Source organism: Thamnophis elegans, chromosome 10, assembly GCF_009769535.1.
Source record: "Thamnophis elegans isolate rThaEle1 chromosome 10, rThaEle1.pri, whole genome shotgun sequence".
Lineage (NCBI taxonomy): Eukaryota > Metazoa > Chordata > Lepidosauria > Squamata > Colubridae > Thamnophis > Thamnophis elegans.
This window is the reverse complement of record NC_045550.1, coordinates 62,603,871-62,627,270: the sequence shown is the minus strand read 5'-3', so window position 1 is coordinate 62,627,270 and position 23,400 is coordinate 62,603,871. Positions and strand designations below refer to the sequence as shown.

Below are 23,400 nucleotides of genomic sequence, written 5' to 3'. Positions count from 1 at the left end.
CAGCTGATAACTGTCAGATGGCCCTCGCCCATCTCTGCCTCTGACTCAGAGCCCTCATCAGAATCTTCCCCAGACTCCGGGAATGGTCCATGTTCCTCCCAGCCTCCTCATTGTCCGAATCTGCTGCCAGCTCTGCTGGCTGGCCACAACAATAGCAACAGAATCATGAAAGCCTACCAAAGCCAGTTTTCCAATACAATGTATACCTAGTGTAATTAAGCTAATTAGTAATGTATAGCTGTGAGCGTTGGCTGAGTGCTGAGGTTTCAAATTGTGGTGTTGGAGAAGACTTTTGAAAGTCCCTTGGACTGCAAGGAGATCAAATCAGTCAATCCTAAAGGAAATCACCCTGGTTGTCCTTTGGAAGGAGAGACATTGAAGTTGAACGTCAAATACTTTGGCCACCTAATGAGAAGAGAGGACTCATTGAAGAAGAACATGATGTTGGGAAAAGAGCGCCGTGAAAATATTTACAGACCTCTCGTATCCTGGACATAAATTGTTTCAACTCCTACCCTCAAAACGATGCTATAGAGCACAGCACACCAAGACAGCTAGACAAAAGGACAGTTTCCCCCCGAACGCCATCATTCTGCTAATCAAATAATTCCCTCACCACTGTCAAACTATTCACTAAGGCTGAATTACCATTACTATTCGTCTTCTCATCATTCCTCTCACCCATCTCCTCCCACTTATGACTTTCTTTGAAATGGTATAAGGTCTCCTGCTTGAGCAGGGGGTTGGACTTGAAGACCTCCAAGGTCCCTCCCAACTCTGTTATTCGGTAGTTGATAACAATAACAGCTGATATTGCCCTTGGGTAAGGTTGAATTCCAGTCATCTGCTTATCTTATTCTAGACAGGAAGAAAAATCCCCCCTCAACTATAACTGAGTTGATGGCAGATAGTTTGTTTGCTAGGGCATCACAGCAGAGGTGGGATTCAGCAGGTTCTGTCCAGTTCTGGAGAACTGGTAGTAGAAATTTGGGGTAGTTCAGAGAACCGGTAAATACCACTTCTGGCTGGCCCAGAGGTGGGTTCCTACCAGGTCGCACCTATTCGGTAGAACAGGTTCGTCAAATCTACCGAACCGGTTAGAAGAGGTTGCATCAGTGGACCCGGAAAGCAGGCCACACCTACAGAAGAAGTTCCAAAAATTTTTGAAACCCACCACTGCCACACACACACACACACACACACACACACACACACACACACACACAGATTGACACAGAGAGAGAGAGAAAGAGAAAGAAAGGAAGAAATAAATAAAAAAAAGAAAAAAGAAAAAGAGTAAGAGAGAGATGAAAGAAAAAAAGGAAAAAGGGACAGAGAGACAAAAGGAAGGAAAGAGAGAGAGAGAAAGAGAGAGAGAGAACACATGGTCAGCAAGCCACTCCCACCAGGTCACATGGCTGGCAAGCCACTCCCACAAAGGAGGCCACACCCACAGAGTAGGTTCCAAAAAATTTTGAAACCCACCACTGGGCTGGCCCCACCGCCATCTATTCCCTGCCTCCCCAGTCCCAGCTGAGGGAATGGGGATTTTGCAGTAACTTTCCCCTGCCACGCCCACCAAGCCATGCAATGCCCACCAAGCCATGCCCACAGAACGCAGTAAAAAAAATGTGAATCTCACCACTGCATCACAGGTATTCCCCAGCCTGGCCATTGGTTCTCTGTTACCCTTCTACAAGTTGGACAGTGGTCACAAACTCATTTTTGACCACCAGTGAATGTTCCCTTAGCTCCTTTTCTGCTGTTGGCACGTTCTACAAAAGGTCTCTTTTTCACTCTGCTAACGTTCCTAGTAATAGTAGCCTTCTGCGTACCAGTAAGCATCAGCCCCGGCACAAATGGAGCGTGGAAAGGAAGCTGTTTATAGGACGCTGTTTTTTTAAAAAAACCAATAATTTCAAAGCATAACAAGAGTTGGTTGATTGGTAATGCTTCTCTCCTGTCTTAATGGGTTCAAGTTGCAGCCCAAGAGTCACTGGAACAATTCCCAACCCCCAAAGTGACGGTTATCAGTTGTATTAAAACTGATATGCAGAGAACAGATACGCATGGTTTGATCTACAGCAGGGGTTTCCAACCTTGGCAACTTTAAGACCCATGGACCTCAACTCCCCGAATTCCTCAGCCAACTCGCCTTTATGAGAATTGAAGTCCTCAAGTCTTGCCAAGGTTGGACAACCTGATCTATAGTTCAGGGCACGTAATCTATGTTAGCAATCAAAGACGGTAGAGCAGTTAAACTTTGCCAGTTCCCGTCAAGGCTGAGGATTTCTGCCATGCCCACCAAGCCACACCCACAAAACCGGTAGTAAAATTTTTTTAGTCCCACCACTGAGTGGGGCTAATTAAAAGGATGTCTAGATGCAACACCCCTAGCTTCCTCCCCCCCCCCAAAATAATTGGGATCATTCCTCTTTAAGGAAAAAAAAGAGCTTACCTTTCCTCAAGTTTGTAAAACAAGCGTGGCTGTTTTCTGTTCTCAGTATTTAGAGGATTGTGCTCTTTTCAAAACAGAGCCAGTAATACTTGCCTTGCAGAGGCTGTTGCAAGGCTTAAATAGACGCTTGTGTAATAATCCTGTTGAAACTCTTCTTTTTTTAAAACAACTGTTATTTGCAGTGCACCTGGCTCAGACGCAACCTCTTTAAGAAACGCTCCAGTTATTTAATGCTTTCCACAACTAAGGGAAGGGAGAAGTCAAAGATTAATAGCAAGCTTAGCGCCCTGTGCAGGTGCCATATACTGTGGTGGCAGTGGTGAAATTAATTTTTTTTTGCCACCGGTTTTGTGGGCGTGGCTTAGGGGGGTCATGTGACTGGGTGGGCGTGCCAACTCCCCCCCCACCACTTTTTCGTTTTCAAAAGTTTTATTTCTTTTAAGGCAAACATTTCATCATTCCTCAATCAGTAAGACATCGAAGTACAATTTCTTGTATATCAAAATAATTCTAGTTTACCACCAAATTCTTGTCTAGCCTAATATATACCCCTCCCTCCCTACACCCTCTCCCCCAACCCCCCTCCACCTTCCCCCCCCCGACTTCCCAGAACCCGTACACGGTATGGATTTCTAACAAACGCAGTCTAAAATCTATTGAGAAAAAAAAGAAATAAAAAAAATTAATAACATTCTACATTGACCTTAGCTTCTTCTTGCTGAACCAACTTTAAACAATTTAAATCATTTCTGATCTTAAGCATAGGCTAACTGGAATTTCTTGGTCCCATATTTATTTTGTATATAGTCAATCCATTTTTTCCAGTCTCGTTTATATCTCTCATTTGAGTGATCTTTAAGATATGCCGATATTTTAGCCATATTCCCCCCCCCCCCACTTTTTAAAGCATTTTTTCCTGACTATTCGCCCAAACCAGCAGGGAAAAAAATGCTTTAAAAAGTGGGGGAAAAGCTTCCGACAATTATATGGCTCAAAGCTGAGCTGCGCGATCCTCAGAAGTTTTTTTTTTTTTTACTACAGTTTGCAGACCCAACAACAATCATCCCTACCAGTTTGGCTGAACTGGGCCGAACCGGGAGGATTTCACCCCTGTGTAGTGGGTCCCGGTAATGAGAAGACTTTACGATAAAAAGACTAAGAAAAAGGAAGTGTTGTTTGCAAGACCTTTGGGAATTATTGGGTATCATTCTGGCCCTATTACCCCCTAGCAGCGAAGAAGCTATGGGACTTAGTTTATGACTTGGAGAAGAGGCTCATAAAGGTCAATCCTCTGCCAGGAATCTCAGGTTACATAGAAAATTTATATAATTTTTGTTGCAAAAATTCTGGCTGCTCTAGGAGAACAATGTTGTTATGCAGTCAATTGTTCCTTGAGGTCTACCAGTGTTGTGGCTAGCAGAGCTGGCAGCAATTTCGGAGAGTAAGGAGGTTGAGGAGGAAGATGGGCCAGTCCTGGAGTCTGGGGAAGGCTCTGAGGAGGGCTCTGTGTCGGAGGCAGAGAGGGGGCCAGGGCCGTATGCCATTTATCAGCTGCCTTCAGAGTCAGACATCAGTGAGGCAGACGAACAGCAGGAGCCTGTTCCCAGTGTGTGCATGCACAGAGTTGCCAGACGAAGGGAACAGCTAAAAAACAGGGATCGACTTGGGAGTAAGGCCACAGGTGGACGATGAATGGCCCCTCCCAGAGGAAATAAAAGAGGAGCGAAAGAGGAGTGGAGTTTGCAGGAGACAGTTAGTTCGCTTAATCAGTTCGTGACTCTCCTTGCCAAGTTTTGCAGATATGGCCGGGCAGCTTTCCAAGCCAGATAAGGTCTGTGACTGAAAATCCTCCCTTGAAAGACTTTGCTGAGCAGAATTCACAGTAAATTAATAAAAGGGATTTTTGTCGGGACCAGGAGTTTGCTTCATGCTCTTGGGAAACCTCGGTCAGAACAACCAGATTAGAAAGCATTTCTTTTGGGCGGCCAAAATCTAGATCTGTTTTTTCCCCCATTTTGGCTACTTTAAGAGGTATGGATTCCAACTCCCAGAATTCCCCAGCAAGGAATTGGGGAATTCTGGGAGTTGAAGTCCATGTGTCTTCAAGTTGCCAAGGTGGGGAATATCCTGGCTAGACTCAGTGAAGCCTTACTTAACCTTTCCCCAACTGTCTTCTTATCAGCCCTTCAAAGTAGAAAGCAGGAAATTAGAAACCAGATTAGGAAATAAACTTCTCTAAAATACTAGTTTGCTGGAAGGCTGCCAGCCTTAACTCTTTCCTCCTTCTTACGTCAGAGTCAAGGTAGACTCACTTTATGTTTGAAATGTTTTCTTCTTTTCCCAAGCTTATTTTCTGTTTTACTAAGTGTCCCATTCCTTTTCCAAAACCATCACTGCAGTTCTCAATAGCTCTCCAAATGTATCCTAGGCCAAGTTCCCAGAATTCCTAAACTTGATGGCCAATTTCTGGACAGGAATTCGGGAAGTTACAATCTGACTAGCTGATAACCTGGCATTGTCCAGGTATTTATTTATAGGGGGGAAATGTCTGGACCAAACATAATTTCTAATGTTGGATTTCCCCCCTTACCTTTACCTTAGAGCCGAGGTGGCGCAGTGGTTAGGGTGCAGTACTTCAGGCCACTTCAGCTGACTGTTATCTGCAGTTCAGCAGTTCTAATCTCACCGGCTCAAGGTTGACTCAGCCTTCCATCCTTCCGAGGTGGGTGAAATGAGGACCCAGACTGTGGGGGCGATATGCTGACTCTGTAAACTGCTTAGAGGGGGCTGAAAGCCCTATGAAGCAGTATATAAGTCTAACTGCTGTTGCTATTGCTATACCTTGTAGAATACTGTGAAGCTGTTACCATGGCAACTCCACTGCACTGTACAGTAGAAGCCATTTTACAGTAGTACAGTAGAAGCCATTTAAAGGCACAACAGGCTATATTGTAATAGAGCACACACCCTGAAAGGTGTTAGGGGCGTCTTACCCCCTCAGTATTTGTTTCCAGAGAATAAGTCATCTATGTACCAAGTTTGGTTAAAAGGTGGCGCTTGAGGCGTTCCAGAGTTATGCTAGAACACACACACACATTTCTTTAATATATAGATCTGTGATGGCGAACCTATCCCACAGGTGGCACACAGAGCCCTCTCTGTGGGCACGTGAGACATCATCCAGCTCAGCTGCATTGCGCATGTGTGCATTCCTCCCGCTGGCCAGCTGATTTTCAGGTCACTGTCATGCATACGGGAGGCATACGTGCATGTGTTGGTGGGGCAGGGGGTTGCACACGCATGTGTGCGGGGCGGGGGAAGCCCCCCTGCATCCCATTTTTTGTCCTAAGAAGCTTCAGGGAGGCCTGCTAAGCTTAAAATTGGGTGCAGGTGTGCGCATGAGCAGAGCTGCCAGAAGACGAGAACAACTAAGAAAGCAGGGTTGACTCGGGAGTAAAGCCACACCTTGGAGGTGATTGGACTCTCCCATAGGAAACAAAAGAGGAGCGAAGTGGGAGGGGGCTTTTGCAGGAAACAATTTGTTCATTTGGTCGTTTCAAGAGTGGAAAGTTCTGTTTGTGTCTATAAGAGACTGTGTGCTAAGTTTTGCCTTTCCCTGAGTTTGGATACTAGTTATTTGGCAGCTTTCCAAACGAGATAAGGTTCGTGTTGATAAACATTCCGCGGAAACACTGTCTGCTAAGCCTTGCAGACTGTGAATGAAAGGAATTCACAGTCGTGTAAATAAAAGGGGTTTTGCCAGGACTCTGCTTCTTGCTTTTTAAGGAAGCCTGGGTCAGAACATTGTTAACCGAAGTTGAAGTCTTCATCTTAGAATTACCCAGTCTGAGTTACTCTGAAGTTAACTCAGGGTAAGTACAAGGAGCAACGGTGCTTATGTTGCAGCTGGATTAAAGCTGAAAGGACATGTGACCTCAGATGCACCCAAAGGCAAAGGGGAAATTTAGTATTGCAAACATATGTACATGTTTCTCTATACATCCAATCTTCTACTGAAGTCAAGAACATCTTAGAAAAAAATGAAGTAACCGTAATTATTAGCAAGTCATTGCTTAGATACAGTCCCTCTTCCCCCATCCCTCAAAATATAGAATGATTCCCAGTTGACTCCAAAGTAAGTTCACCAATATTACTGTGATTCAAGTCTATATTTCAACAGACACAGAGAAAGTGAAAGGTAAACAGTTCTTAGCAACGTATTGACACAATGCCAAAAACAATTATGATTTTAATTGTATGAGGATGAAACGCTAAAGTTGAAAGTAAAATAGAATCTGGAGTAATAGGAAAAGTTGGCCTCTGTGTATGAATGAAGCAGGACTTATAGTAATACGCCCAATAAATTTTAATGTTTATAGGAAGTGTTATTTCCCAATAGCCTAAAGCAATGATGGCGAACATTTTTTGTCTTGGGTGCCAAAAGCACTTTTGCGCACTTTCACGTACACTCGCGTGCCACCCCCATAATTTAATGCCCCCCCTCATGCCATGCCTCCTGTGTATGTGCATTTAAGCCCCGCCCCACTGGCTTGCACATGCGCGCATGACTTTCTTGGAGCCTGGGGAGGGCAAATATGGCCTCCCCCGCACGCTCGGAGGCCCTCAGGAGGCCAGAAACGACCCGTTTTCCAACTTCTGGTGAGCCCAACATGTCTGTTTTTTGCCCTCCCCAGGCGCCAGAGGCTTTCTAAGAGCCTGGGGAGGGTGATAAACGGCCTAACACGCAAACCGGAAGTTCAAAGGGGACTTCTGGGTTGCCCGTTGGGCCGTTTTTCTCCCTCCGGAGGCTTCAGGAGGCTTCCCACGGCCGAAAATCAAGGCCGAAAATCAGTTGGCCAGTGCGCGCATCCGTGCTGGAGCTGACAGGGCAACACTTTGCATGCCCTCAGAAATGGCTCCGTATGGCACCTGCCATCACAGGCCTAAAGGAAGCCTCTATGCATGTACATCAGTAGATAGGCAACACTGACATTAAATTGACTATATACTCTGCGAGCAGAAATGGAGAAGTTCTATTCAATCAGTAAGAAGTCCGATCTGGGGCTCACTGCAGTAATTCAAATCATAAACCCTTCCTTGCCAAAATGCAAGTCAAAGTAAAGAAAACGAGTAAAAAAAAATAATTCAGACCAGGGGTGGGTTTCTTGCCCCGTTCCAACCGGTTCGGTTGGAATGGGGCCGGCGGCGTCCTCATGCACGCGCGCAGTGCATGCATGCGTACTAGCATCTGTGCGATGCTCCAGCTGCTCCTGGAGGATCGCGCAGGCACTGTATGCGTCCTGAGCATGCGTGGAAGCGCAGGGCTCTCCCGAGCTCCGTTTTCACTGGCAGAGGGTTGCAGGAGGCTGTGGCAGCTGAAAATGGAGCTCGGGAGCCCGTTTTAACTGGTGGAGTGCTCAGGCCACCAGAGGTGCCGCCAACACAAGTGATGTCGAGCTGGCCATGCCCAGCCCAGCTCCCGAAAGTCAAACACAACCCTGATGCGGCCCTCAATGAAATCGAGTTTGACACTCCTGATCTAGATTCTCCCATTGCATCTGTAGGTCAGTGGTGGGTTTCAAAAATTGTTCAAACCTACTCTGTGGGTGTGGCCTCCTTTGTGGGAGTGGCTTGCCGCCCATGTGACTGGATGGGAGTGGCTTGCCGCCCATGTGACCGGATATGAAGATGTCGACGACACTTGTCAGAACCACCTTAAATTACCTCACAAACAGTACTGGCCTGCATAAGAATATGATGTCAACTTGTTTTTTAAAAGGCATCTTTCGTTCGTGACCCGTCAAAAGCGCGGTCCACAAAAGCGCAATCGACGAAAACGCGCATTTGACGTCATCACAGCGCGACGAAAAAAATTAAAAATTGAAATAAAAATTAAATTAAAGCAAGCCGATTCACATAAAGGTAAGGGTTAGGGTTAGGGTTAGGGTTAGGTTAAGGGTTAGGGTTAGGTTTAGAGCGTTAGGGTTACGTTTAGCGTTAGGTTAAGGGTTAGCGTTAGGTTTAGCGTTACATTAACGGTTAGGTTTAGGGTTAGATTTAGGGTTAGGTTAAGGGTTAGGTTTAGGGTTAGGTTTAGGGTTAGGTTTGGGGGGGTTAGGGTAAGGTTTTCGCTTTATTTTTACATTTTTCGATCACAGCGCGATGTTTTCGTCGCGCTGTGATGACGTCAAATGCGCGCTTTCGTCGACCGCGATTTTGTCATCCGCGGTTTTGTGGTGGAACCTCTTTGGTTTGCGTTAAAACAACTTCAACACACGCAATGTTCTGATTGCACCACAAACGCAGTAGTCATCCTTACCTTTCACAGAGTCACTGAGTTTTATAAATATGAGCATTATAGTGTAGAATAATCATATCCAAGGACCAGTGGTGGGTTTCAAAAAAATTTGGAACCTCTTCTGTAGGTGTGGCCTGCTTTCTGGGTCCACTGATGGAACCTCTTCTAACCGGTTCGGTAGATTTGACGAACCGGTTCTACTGAATAGGTGCGAACTGGTAGGAACCCACCTCTGCTGTAGGTATTCCTCGACTTACAATCGTTGTTTACTAGTTCAAAGTTACAGCAGCACTGAAACAAAGGGACGAGCATTTTTCACCTTTATGACTGTTGCACCACCCTCAGGGTGACATGATCAAAATTCAGACCCTTGGCAACTGATTCGTCTTTATGACGGTTGCAATCCTATGCAGACCGGCTGGGGGTCAACTGATCCTCTTTTGCGACCTTCTGACAAGCAAAGTCAAATGGGGAAGCCAAATTCATTTCACAACTGTGATCCTAACTTCACCACTGCAGTGATTCACTTAACAACTGCCGCAAAAAAGTTTGTGAAATGAGGCAAAACCTACTTTTCTCGCTTGGCAACAGAAATTTTGGGCTCAGTTATGGTTGTAAGTCAAGGACTACTTGTACTCATAAAGCCACTGAGTTTAATTTTAGATTTCCAGCTGAAGGCAGGGCTCTGAGCTCATGTATAATCCCTGCAAATTAGAAAAGCACCTTTGGTAAAAACAAGACTCCATTACCCTCTTCTGCCTCATATAATTGTTTTTCTAGCTACCTCAGTGCTTCTCCTTTCTGACCATTAGTGGTGGTGTGGGGGAAGGAAATGATTGGTTTTTCTTCTTAAAAATTCAAAAGAGCAGCATTTTCCCATAGGAAAGAAGGTTTGCATTTACATGAAACTTATTCCGAAATTCATCAGTATCAAACAGACTGTTTGTAACTATCCAAAATTAACATTCCAATTACCGTTTTCCTGTTTATTCCTTCGCCCCCAAAAATAGTTTTTTAAGTCATCAGTTTTGAATCTTTATATAGCCATAAGAGATCTGAGTCCAAACATCCATGAATTCTGTTGACTCTTATCTATCATGAGTTTGCCTTGACCATTAGTACATCAGATTTTTGTCTATAGATTGCATTTAACAATTTTTAGTGCTTTGAACTCAATTCCTGTTTACTCACACCTGACATTGACTAAGGATTGAAGGAAACATATCTAGTGCTGCAGTGGTGGGTTTCAACATTTTTTAGAACCTCTTCTATAGGTGTGGCCTGCTTTGTGGGAGTGGCTTGCCAGCCATGTGACTGGGTGGGAATGGCTTGCCAGCCATGTGACTGAGTGGGAGTGGCTTGCCAGCCATGTGACTGGGTGGCCGTGGCCATCTTGTAAAATGTGGTGAAACTCACTTAACTTGCTTAGCAACCAAAATGTTGGCTCAGAAACTCTGGCATTTGAAGCACGCAAGTCTTAAAGCTGTCAAGTTGCAAGACCCTTGCACCCCTAACCCTTTAGAAAAAAAATGCAGGGGTATTCAAACTTGACAGCTTTAAGACTTGTGGACTTCAAAAAAAAGAAGACAAAAAAGACAACCCCCCCCCCCAAAAATAAATCATCATCACATGCAGCATGTCGTTTGGTTACAGTTGTTTTAAGCTCTGCATCTTCAAATAATATTTACCATCTCAGATATTTCATCTAATATAACTAAAGGCCTTATTTTCATTCTACAATATATATTTACTTAACATTAGCATTATTTTCCCCCAGAGAGTATACTTCTATTTATTGTTAACCTTGCATTTCATACCTTCAAACAGAGATCTTATTCCTTCATTGTTCAACAAAGCATCGCTGCCTATATATACCAGTTTTCATTTGTTCCCCTATTAGAATTGCTTTATCAGCAGCGACATATCATTATAATAAGTTCTTAACCTTATACATTATATCCCCAGACCTTATGTTAATACTTCATTGTGTCATTATTAGATTATTTCACAGCATAATTATATCATCATTTACTTTTTTCAATTAAGGCATAAGTATATCATTTTTCATTTCCAAGGTGTTTTTTTTTCCCCCAGCCACCGATAAAACAAATCCCATATCTTATAAAATTGTTCATCCTCTTGCTCTCTAATTTCAAATGTCAATTTACTCATTTCAGCACAGTCCATTATTTTTCGGATAACTTCTTCCTGTTTTGGTATTGTTTCGTTTTTCCAGTTTTTTGCAAATACAATTCTGGCTGCTGTTAACACATTTACAATCAGATATTTTAAGTCTTTGTTATAGGTTTCTGGTATAATCCCCCTGGTTTAAAGTCTATTTGTTTGTGTGTCATTTTCTCCAACCACATGTGGATTTTAGTCCAGTATCTTTTAGCTTCAGTGCAAGTCCACCACATGTGGTAGTATGAGCCAGGTATCTGGTGACATTTCCAACATTTTTCTGATTTATTCTTGAACATTCTTGCGATTCTGGTCGGGGGTATGTGCCACCTGTAGAACATCTTATACAAGTTTTCTCTATATGCAGCAGACATTGTCATTTTGTAATTTTGAGACCACAATTTCTGCCAATTCTCTAAATCAATCCCATACCTAAAGTTTTTTCCCCAAGCTATCATAGTTTCTTTAACTTGTTCTTCATGCAATTTAAACTCCAATAAATATCCATATAGTTTTTTAATTACTTTTTCATCAGTACCTGTTAGAATTTTGTCTAACTCAGTCATTTTATTATACTTTAGTTTTTCTATCTTCATTATATCTAGATTGTATCTGTACATATGAATACCAGTTCATTTCCATCCCTTCTTGTTTCAACTCTTGACTAGATTTGAGCTCACCCTCTATATTCAATAATTCTGTATATCTAACTGTTTGTTCCTTTTTATATATTATCGGATATGAAAATGCTTCAATTGTTGATATCCAGACTGGAATTTTTAAATAATGTAGTCTTTTAATCTTTTCCCAATTTAACAACAACACCTCCCTTACATAATGTCTTCTAAAGTAACCATGTGATTTAGTACCCTTGTACCATAAGAAAGCATGCCATCCCAACAGCAAGTCGTGACCTTCTACATTCAATAATCTAGAATTTCTTAATAATATCCATTCCTTAATCCACATCAAGTTTGTTGCCTGATAGTATAGCTCCCAATCAGGTAACCCAAAACCTCCTCTCGATCTAACATCTTGTAGTAATTTAAGTTTTATTCTAGCTTTTTTCCCTTGCCAAATAAATTTCAAAACTATTTTATTTAAATCTTGAAAAAAAACCTTACCCAATCTGATTGGGATTGTCTGAAACAGATATAGAATTCTAGGTAGAATGTTCATTTTAATTGTAGAGATTCTTCCCATCATTGATAAATGCAAATTTTCCCATTTCTCCAAGTCAATTGCTATTTGTCGTTTTAATCTGGTATAGTTATCCTCTTTAAGAGCGAGTCAAACTATTCTCCAAGGCATTTGAGGGTACAATAAGAAGCAATGGGTGGAAACTAATCAAGGAGAGAAGCAACTTAGAACTGAGGAGAAATTTCCTGACAGTGAGAACAATGAATCAGTGGAACAGAAGTTGCCTCCAGAAGTTGTGAATGCCCCAACACTGGAAGTCTTTAAGAAGATGTTGGATAGCCATTTGTCTGAAATGGTATAGGGTTTCCTGCCTAGGCAGGGGGTTGGACTAGAACAGTGTTTTTCAACCTTTTTTGTGCAAAGGCACACTTTTTTCATGAAAAAAATCACGAGGCACACCACCATTAGAAAATGTTAAAAAATTTAACTCTGTGCCTATATTGACTATATATAAAGTGTTTTTCCCACGGCACACCTTACACTATGTCATGGCACACTAGTGTGCCGCGGCACAGTGGTTGAAAAACACTGGACTAGAAGACCTCCAAGGTCCCTTCCAACTCTGCTATTGTATTGTATTGTATTGTATTGTATTGTATTGTATTGTATTGTATTGTATTGAAAGAAGACTCCAAGGCTCGAGTTTCCTCAAAGTTCCATTTCATATTGTCACATCTGGGAAAACCCGAATTTGAAAGCTTCCAGGTTTTTCCCACCCAAATGAAAGTTCAAGTCCCTACCCAGCACCCATGTGTCCGTCGCATGGTCCAATCGGGTACCATCCAAAACTGGAGATGCCTCCCAATCACACAGTTCCAGGTTCAGGGCAAGATGTCCTTGACTCTCTGAGAAAGAATGTTATTTAGGCTATATATCTCCCATACTCCATATAATACCCCCTCCCATTTTACCACAGTAGAAAATGTAGGCCCAAAGTAAAAGATGGCTTCCAGGACTGACAATCTGTATATTTCCTGCACGTTTGTGATTTTTGACACACACTAACTACCCAAAAGCAAAGAAATCTTGCAGGAAGTTGTAATCACACAGTGGTGGGATTCAGCCAATTCACACCTATTTGGGAAAACCGGTTGTTGGAAGAAATCTCCTTTTGTTTTTTCCCCACTTTACAGGGCTAATCCTGTAAGGAAAGCAGGAAGGAAACATTCTGGTGTTGTTTCTAGCCTGATCTTTATTGCCCTGCTTACAGAAACCCTAATTACATTGTAACAGCTAAAACGAAGCACCCATCGACGTGAGTGATGTTGAGTTGGCCACACCCACCCAGTCACATGACCACCAAGCCCCGCCTACCCAGCTGGTCATTAGGGCAGAGAACCGGTTGTTAATTTATTTGAATCCCACCAATGGAGTCACACCACTCCCACTGGTCATTCTATTACCTGTTTAGGTAAATAAATACTGACTTAATTATTGGAATTCCTTTGCCACTGGAATTATTTTTCTATTTATGATGTATACTCTTCTTTGATCACAGACAGTCAGCACTGGTGTGACAAATATAGTCGGTCTAAAATTTAATATTCCTTTTCGCCATATCAGATTGCACCTTCTTTCTCTTAAAGGATGAGCCAAGAGGTTGTCACAAGATTGCCTAGGAGCTTATAAAAACATGACAATATTTGCACATCTTACAAACAGAGAAACAAACTGACCACGGAAAAAGACTATCCAGTCTACCTTTTGAGCTTATTTGGTTTTTTTTCCTTTTTAATTTATTTAGTCATTATTTTAAATGATTATATTATTTACATTTTATTTATTTTTATCATAACACTTCTTCAGTTTACTCTTGTTCTACTGCATGAACCCATTTTTTAAATTTAGAATTGTGGCCTCTGAGCTTTATTGTTTGCTTATATTATAATGTCATAAATATATGACATTATAACAATGCCTTCTGGATTCTGCACTTCGTTGTCTTCAAATCCCTACGTGGCCTGTTTGAAAGATTGTCTTTTCCCAATTATATCTACCCGTCCCACCAGAGCAGGGAGGCAAGGGATAGCAATAGCACTTAAGACTTATATACCGCTTCACAGTGCTTTTACAGCCCTCTCTAAGTGGTTTACAGAGTCAGCCTTTTGCCCCCAACAATCTGGGTCCTCATTTTACCCACCTCAGAAGGTTGGAAGGCTGCGTCTGGGGAGATTTGAATTGCCAAATTGCAGGCAATCAGCAGTCAGCAGAAGTAGCCTGCAGTACTGCACTCTAACCACTTTGCCACCATGGAATGTTACAAGTCCCCTCTCTTAAGGAGACCCATCTGGTATAAGGTGACCAGTCATTCTGCTTTTGGCGGGACAGTCACGATTTTTAATAATTTTTCCCGCGGCGTTTTAAAAAAGTCCCGATTTTTGTAGAAAGGGTGCCCCCCCTCTTTTGGGTCCACCACGTGGCTTCCTCTTGCAAACATTTTCACTCATTTTTCCAGGTCTATCTTTGTCTATAGACTAGTGGCTGTGGGCCGGGAGGGCGGCCTGCGGGGCTGGAGGCTGCACGGTGGCTGTGCGCTGCTGAGCACTAGCAGGAGTCGCAGGGTGGGCTGGCCGAGCGGCCTCGCATGCAGCTCGCCTCGCCGCCCGATGGAGGCTACCTGGCTGCTTTCCCTCCACCTGAGTCACCTTTTTCCTCCCCTTCCTCCTCCTCCTCCTCGCTGCGATCTGGATGCCCGACATGCCTTCCTTTCCTCTGCGTTCGGCCCTTTCGTGTGGAGCCGCGGAAGATGCCACTGCCACCCCCTCGCCGGCTCTTCCCGCCCGGACGCCCGCCGCCCAGGAGCCGCCCGAAGCCTTCCTGCCCACCACCGGCTGTACAGTGGCCGACTCGCCCCGGGAGGGCTGAGAGGGAGAGAGGCTGAAGAAGTGTGTATGCAAAGGAGGGGGAATTTTAAAAACTTCTGAGTGAATCCAGGAAGAGGAGAGGGAGGAGGGAGAGAGGGAGAGAGAGAAGCTGAAGGAGTGTGTATGCACAGGAGGGGGAATTTTATAAACCTCCCAGTGAATCCAGAGGAGGAGAGAGAGATAGAGAATTTGAAGGAGTGTGTATGTACAGGAGGGGGAATTTTAAAAATGTCCCAGTGAATCCAGAGGAGGAGAGAGAGAGAGTGTGTGTCTGTGTGTGTGTGTGTGTGTGTGAGAGAGAGAGAGAGAGGTGGAAGGAGTGTTTATGCACAGGAGAGGGAATTTTAAAAACTTTGGACTGAAACCAGGAAGAGGGGGAATGGAGATAGAGAGAGGCTGAAGGAGTGTGTATGTATGCACAGGAGGGGGAATTTTAAAAACGTCCCAGTGAATCCAGAGGAGGGGAGACAGAGAGAGAGGGGGGCTGAAGAAGTGTGTATGCACAGGAGGTGGATTTTAAAAAGTTCGGAGTGAATCCAGGAAGAGGGGAGAGAGAGAGAGAGAGAGAGAGAGAGAGAGAGAGGCTGAAGGAGTGATTATGCAGAGAAGAGGGAATTTTAAAAATTTCGGAGCAAATCCAGGAGAGGGGAGAGAGAGGCTGAAGGAGTGTGTATGCACAGGAGGGGGATTTAAAAAAGTTCAGAGTGAATCCAGGAAGAGGGAGGAGAGGGGGGGCCTGAAGGAGTGATTATGCACAGAAGAGGGAATTTTAGAAATTTTGGAGCAAATCCAGGAGAGGGGAGAGAGAGGCTGAAGGAGTGTGTATGCACAGAAGGGAGATTTTAAAAAGTTCGGAGTGAATCCAGGAAGAGGGGAGAGAGAGGCTGAAGGAGTGTTTATGCACAGGAGAGGGAATTTTAAAAACTTCTGAGTGAATCCAGGAAGAGGAGAGGGGGGGAGGGAGAGAGTGAGAGAGTGAGAGAGAGAGAGAGAGAGAGAGAGGCTGAAGAAGTGTTTATGCACAGGAGGGGGAATTTTAAAAACGTCCCTGTGAATCCAGAGGAGGGGGGACAGAGAGAAAGGGAGAGAGAGTGAGAGAGAGAGAGGCTGAAGGAGTGTTTATGCACAGGAGAGGGAATTTTAAAAAACTTCGGAGTGAAACCAGGAAGAGGGGGGACAGAGATAGAAAGCGGCTGAAGTAGTGTTTATGCACAGAAGGGGGATTTAAAAAACTTCAGAGTGAATCCAGGAAGAGGGAAGAGATGGAGGACTGGCTTTTCGCTCCGATTCCTGAGCCCCAGCTGTTAGTGACGGAGGAGGAGGATGAAGGAAGGGGTTGCATTTTGTCAGGCTGACAGCTCATTCCTAGATCGGGTTCCCCTGTCTCTCCCACCCCTTCTGCACAAGATATCAGCAGCCCCCGGGCTGCGAGCTCCTCCCACTACGGTAAGCCAAAAGGTTCTTTCTTGCTGGCCAGAAGGTTCAATCCTGTCGCCTCGTTCCTTTGAGTGAGGTTTCTCGAGGAGGGGGAAAACAGGATGCCGCCGCTTTCGTTTTTGGGGAGGTGGAGCGGGGAGCCTTCCGGGGAATGTCAAGGGCTGAGTCCTAACAAGGATAACGGGTGGGGAGGCTTTGGGGACTCTTTTCCTATAAGCTCGGTGAGTTGGGGGCTTGTTCGCGCGGGGCACCTTCTCTGCGCTTGGTTTAATCCTCTCCCAACCCCAGCTCAGGAATTTGGGGTTTTCTTCAAGAGAACCACCTGTTGGATAAGCTTGAACGTGGGAACAAGGAGCTGATGGTCTGGGACTGATAATCATGATTTCTGAGAATCCTTCCCTGGTGAACTTCCTGGGCTCCCATGGTGCTTGGGCTGGTATCATTTTTAAGGGGTTCTGGACAGAGCATCCTCATGTGGCGGATATTGGAGAGGAGTTTCTGATATATATAGAGCCAAGGTGGCGCAGTGGTTAAATGCAGCACTGCAGGCTACTGCTAGATCAGCAGTTCAGCGGTTCAAATCTCACCGGCTCAGGGTTGACTCAGCCTTCCATCCTTCCGAGGTGGGTAAAATGAGGACCCAGATTGTTGGGGGCAATATGCTGACTCTCTGTAAACCGCTTAGAGAGGGCTGAAAGCCCTATGAAGCGGTATATAAGTCTACTGCTATTGCTATTGCTATATCTCAGCAAACCATCTAACAATGAGTGAAAGATTATTAGAATGCTAACGTGTCCGTTCCTCCCCCACATCCTTTTGCGGCTAAATTTTTGCAAGACACAGTTTTGCTAAGCTCCCCAAGCCTCAGTGTAAGCGAAAAGGGTGGAGAGAATGTCCCTTATCCCCCCCCCCTTTATATAAAAGTTTTGAAAAACAATCATCAAAAGCTGCGCTGCTGTCTCAGCTAAGCCATAAGGAACAGCAAAGAAAAATTTTCCCCTCTCTGCCAGCGAAAGTGTGATTAAATGACTTTTGGAATATACCTCTCGGCAGAAGAATTTGATTAATGTGGTTGATATCACGAATGATAACTGTGTGAACAGATGTTCTGAGACTGAATAACATGTAAACAGTATAATCTGCCAGTGTATAAACAGAAACATTCTTTGTCATTGAGATTATTTTGACATGGAAACTGCTTTGGTGATTTGTGTGGGATCAAAGCTAGTTTAGCAAGGGCTTTGGGAGGGATTTTAGTTTTTTTCTTGCTATTTAAAAGCAATCCCTTTTAATTTTTGTGGGGTTGGAGACATAATTCTCCATTTACCCCCAACAATCTAGGTCAGTGTTTTTCAACCTTGGCAACTTGAAGATGTCTGGACTTCAACTCCCAGAATTCCCCATTCTGGGACTTAGCAATAGCAATAGCAGTTAGACTTATATACCGCTTCATAGGGCTTTCAGCCCTCTCTAAGCGGTTTACAGAGTCAGCATATCGCCCCCAACAACAATCCGGGTCCTCATTTCACCCACCTCGGAAGGATGGAAGGCTGAGTCAACCTTGAGCCGGTGAGATTTGAACCTGCTGAACTGCAGATAGCAGTCAGCTGAAGTGACCTGCAGTACTGCACTCTAACCACTGCGCCACCTCGGCTCTATGACTTGAAGTCCAGACATCTTCAAGTTGCCAAGGTTGAGAAACATTGATCTAGGTCCTCATTTTACCCACCTGGGAAGGATGGAAGGCTGAGTCAACCTTGAGCCTGGTGAGATTTGAACTACCAAATTGCAGGCAGCCGGCAGTCAACAGAAGTAACCTGCAGTACTGCACTCTAACCACTGCGCCACCGCGGCTCATTATAATGAATACTGTTGTAAATGCTGACTATTACTGCACAAAGATATTTGTACCCAGACAACACACTATTTAATGGAAGATGGAATTATTATACTAAAAAATGAAATAAAAAATAAAAAAAGAAAGAAAGAAAGACTCCAAAGACATAGTATTGCCAAGGGGGTAATAATGGAGCCCATCAAGTGGTTGGCTTGATTGTTGTCTTATTGGGTTTTGCATTCGGGGAATCACCAGGATTGAGTTGATAGGCCATATACAGGTAGTCCTCAACTTACGACCGCAATTGAGCCTAACATTTATGTTGCTGCTAAGTGAGAAATTTGTTAAGTGAGTTTTGCCCCAATTTCATGACTCTGCTTGCCACGTTCCTGAAAGGAATCATTACAGTTCTTGAATGAGGAACACGGTTGTTAAGTGAATCCGCTCTCCCCATTGATTTTTCTTCTTACAAGGTCGCAAAAGGGGATCACGTGACTCTGGGACACTGCAACCCTCATAAATGTGAGTCTGTTGTAAAGCGAACCAATGTAAATGGTGTAACCATGCGGATGATACAAGGGTCGTAAGTGTGAAAAATGGTCATGTCTTTTTTTCAGTGCTGCCATAACTTTGAACCGTCACTAAATGAACTTCTGTCAGTCGAAGACTACCTGTAAATGTTCTTAATAAATAATAAATCTGAATATTCAGGCACATCGTCTCATTTATGGCTTTGGTATCTCATTACAATCCTCCTTACAAATATTTACTGACTCTCTCTCTCCCCCACCCTCCCTCTGTCCCTCTCTCTGTCTGTCCCTCCCTCTCCCTCCCCACCTCTCTCTCCCCCCCTCTCTCTCCCCCTCCCTCTGTCCGTCTCTCTCTGTGTCCCTCTTTCTCTCTGTGTCCCTCCCTCCCCCTCTCTCCCTCCCCCTCCCCCTCTCTCCCTCCCCCTCCTTCTCTCCCCCTCCTCCCCCTTTCTCTGTCCCTCTCTCTGTCACTCTCTCTCTCTCTGTGTCCCCTCCACTCCTCCCCCTCTCTCTGTCCCTCCTTCCCCCCTCTCCCTTCCCCTCCCCTCTCTCTCTGTCTCCCTTCCTCCCTCTCCCTCTATCCCTCTCCCCCTCCCTCTTTCTCTCTCTGTGTCTCCCCTCTCCCTCTCTCACCTTCCCCCTCTCCCTCCCCCTCTCCCTCCCCACCTCTCTCCCTCCCCCTCTCTCTCTCCCCCTCCTCCCCCCTCTGTCCCCCTCTCTCTCTGTCCCTCTTTCTCCCTCTGTGTCCCCTCTCCCTCCCTCCCTCTCCCTCCCTCACCCCCTCTCCCTCACCCCCTCTCTCCCTCCCCCGCCCCCCTCTCTCTGTCCCTTCCCCCTCTCTCCCTCCCCTCTCTCTCTCTCCCTCCCCCTCCCTCTCTCCCTCCCCCTCCCTCCCCCATCTCTCTCTGTCCCTCTCTCTCTCCCTCCCTTCCACCCCCTCTCCATCCTTCTCTCTCTCCCTCCCCCTCTCTCTGTCCCTCTCCCTTCCTCTCTCACTTTTGTTTCCACAGCCATATCATAAATGAACTGATAGAAACTGAACGTGCTTACGTAGAGGAACTTCAGAGCATAATTGAGGTACGTCGAGGATCTTGCGAAACATGAGCGTTGAAACTGAAGTCAAAGACAGTGCAAAGGCTTTTACCAGTTGTCTTCCTTTTCCTTAGAAGCTTCAGTAAAACTACCCTGTTTCCCTGAAAATAAGACCTCCCTGCATAATAAGCCCAGTCGGGATTTTGAGCACATGCACTAAAATAAACCCTCCCCCTAAAATAAGGCCTCCCTAAAAATATTGCAACACAGTTGGAGCCATGAGATGACCACGCTCACTACCTCCTGCACCTCAAAAATAATAAGAACACCCTGAAAATAAGGCCAAGTGCTTATTTGGGGGGGGGGGGTGTCAAAAGAAAATAAGACACTGTCTTATTTTCGGGAAAACGTGGTATCTGATTTTACTGGTGAAAGTATGTAGACCTACATACTTGCTTTTTAAAACTGGCACCTCAAATGTTCATGCATTTATCCTCTCATCTATCGCATGATTCTTTGCTTTTGCAAAGGCTCAAGTCCCAAAAATGATTAGGACAACCTCTGCTTCAGAACTTTAAAATAAACAGGTTGAGTAGATGTATTTATTTATGGAATTGGACAGTTCTGGTGCTCCAGATTAAACAACTGAATTCTGGGAGTTCAGAAGTCCACACATCTGAAAATTGCTGACGTTAAGGCTGACTAGGCAATAAGGGCTCAGTGGCTAAGATGCTGAGCTTGTCGATCAGAAAGCTCGATGGTTCGAATCCCTAGCACCACGTAACGGAGTGAGCTCCCGTTATTTGTCCCAGCTTCTGCCAACCTAGCAGTTCGAAAGCACATAAAAATGCAAGTAGAAAAATAGGGGCCACATAAACGCCTTCGACATTTAGTCATGCCAGCCACATGACCATGGAGACGTCTTCAGACAGCGCTGGTTCTTCGACTTCGAAACAGACATGAGCACCGTCTCTAGAGTCGGGAATGACTAGCACATATGTGCAAGGGGAACCTTTACCTTTAAGAATGTCTGGACTTCAAAAACAGTAGGTTGATAGGAAATACATGATGAAAAATGAGAAAACCAGACAAATTTGCTTATAGTATGAAATGAGTCCAGGTAGTGGAATTCACATGTTGAGTTGCAAAATATATATTCCTTTTGGTGCAGAATTTATCTACTTTGCGTTCAAAGGGAAAGGCCAGATTTAACATTTCCTAAGCAATCTTAGAATGGAGAAACTGACCTGAGGGGCAGGTAGAAGATACTTCTCTGCTTCTGATATTTTACTCATTACTGATAGTTCGGTCTCCTCTCACTGTTTTCTCTCTTTCTCTCAAATAGGGCTATGCATCAGAAATGGAGAACCCTGATTTAATTCACTTGATCCCAGCTGTAGTTTTGAACAAGAAAGAAATTCTTTTTGGAAACCTCTCAGAAATCTATGAATTTCACAACAGGTTTGTGGTGGGACTCCGAATGCTGCTACAAAGTGTTTCTTTAAAGGACGTGTCTTTTAGAGGCCATAAAACGGGGGTGTCAAACTCAATTTCATTGAGGGCTGCATCAAGGTTGACCTCGGGGGCATGGGTGGGCATGGCCAGGGTGGATTGTAGCCACCTCGACGTCATTCATGTTGGGGTGCTTGTGGTGGCCCGAGCACTATATCAGCAAAATCGGGCTCCCGAGCTCTGTTTTTGGCTGCGACAGCCTCCTGCAACCCTCTACCAATAAAAATGGAGCTTGGGAAGGCTGCGGGCAGCCCTTGCAAGTTCCGTTTTCGGCACTGATGATGTTGCCTAGTTTGGTAATGAAACATCTGCAAGAAAACAACCAAGGACCCCACAGAACAGTGATGGAGAACCTTTTCACCACCGAACGCCAAAACCGGAACGTTGGTGCATGCGCCTTCATGCGCGCGCAGGAGCACCGGAAACTTGAAGACCAGATGGCTGGCGCGTGTGTGCCTGTTTTTTGGCCATTTTCACTCTGTGTTTGGGCCATTTTTCAGCTGTTTTCGGACCAAAAACTGTCTGAAAAAGGCCCTAAAAACAGGCTGGTTTTTTGGCTGGTTTTGGCAGTTTTTCAGGCTGTTTTCGGGCACTCAGGTGCTCACAAAGATCGTCTGGAAACCATGCGCCCTAGAAGCCAGAAGAGCAGCTGGCGATGGCACACATGCCCACAGAGAGGGCTCTGTGTGCCACCTCTGGCACTCGTGCCATAGGTTCGCCATCACAGCCATAGAACTTATTCTAAATGAGACAGCAGCAATCAACAATCTTAAACAGCATCTCTGTCTTCCTCAGCCACGCGACTTTCCTTAGTGGCCATTTTGCTGAAGCAATTGTGTTTGCTAAACGAGGAGCCTCTATATATATATTCTCCAAAGCCGTGCCGAAATTATTGAAATTATACCCCGCAGACCTCCGTTAATCTAACTTGTTAGGGGAGCTTGTAGGTTAAATTCAGGGGGGAGGGGACTCAGCTGAAGAGCCCCTTTTAAACTTCCGCTTTTGTTTTGTGTCCATTCTAGAATCTTCCTCAAAGAGCTGGAAAACTGCATAGAAAAACCTGAGCTTTTGGGTCGGTGCTTTTTAAAAAGGGTAGGTGAATCGCAGTGTTTCTTTTAATCTGGTTTCTTGACAGTGTTCTGACCAACTTCCTTTGGCATCTATTCTTCTTCTCAGGCTGGGCTTTTAGTGGGCAGCGAAACGGGAAGTCATTGAGGTTAAGAAACTTGCTTCGGCAGTTAACAAATAACCAAAAACATTAAAAGGTCACCTTCCTTCCTTCCTTCCTTCCTTCCTTCCTTCCTTCCTTCCGGTTAGTTGGCAAGAGGATGCTAGAGATTTTGTTGTCCCATATATTTTCATTTCCATCTTTCATTCTCTTCCCCTCCCCAACCTGCCACCACTCCATGCCTTTTCTTACTGCACAACTTGAGAAACAAAAACAAGTAGCCCTTGATTTACAATTGCTTAGTGACCGTTCAAACTTACGACGGACCCGGAAAAAGGGACTTAGAACCCAGATTCAAACTTCCAATGTTTGGGCTACCCCCATAGTAATGGGTGCTTAACACTTGCCCTGCATTTATGGATATTGGCAGCAATGGTGGGTTCTGGATCCCAGTGAACTGGTACGGTGCAACGGGGCTCGGGGTCCATCACATGAACGCGCGCAGCACACATGAACAGCATGTGCATGCATCCTTACCTCCTGCGACACTCTGTGATGCTCCAGCTGCTCGGCAGAGCTTTGCACAGGCGCTGTACGCTCCGTGTGCAGAAGCGCCGCAGAGCTCAAATACAGGTAAGGATGACGGGCAGGCACATAGGCCCTCCGGAGCACCGTACCGTAACAGTACCCGGTGTTTCGGCAGGCACCGGTACGCCTGTTCTGGGGCGTACCGCTTGCAACTCACCACTGATTTGCAGTATCTTGCATCTCATATTGCAACGACTTGATTGAGGTCATTTTGACTAGAAACTGATATTTACTTCCAGCTTCCAGCAAAAAAAAAAAGAATGTCTCATAATCAGGGGTGATAATCACTCACCTT

At 44.9% G+C, this 23,400-nt stretch overlaps 1 protein-coding gene across 1 annotated transcript in view; it reads left to right on the top strand.

Moving 5' to 3' along the window:
- The first annotated feature begins 21,693 nt into the window (after nt 1–21,693).
- The window catches only part of LOC116513721 (guanine nucleotide exchange factor DBS-like), a 42,437-nt gene continuing 40,730 nt past the window's right edge, over nt 21,694–23,400 (top strand). The window contains exons 1-2 of the mRNA XM_032224903.1: nt 21,694–21,797; nt 22,372–22,441. Of these exons, the coding sequence (XP_032080794.1) occupies nt 21,694–21,797; nt 22,372–22,441 (174 nt within the window). The remainder of the gene's footprint in view (nt 21,798–22,371; nt 22,442–23,400) is intronic.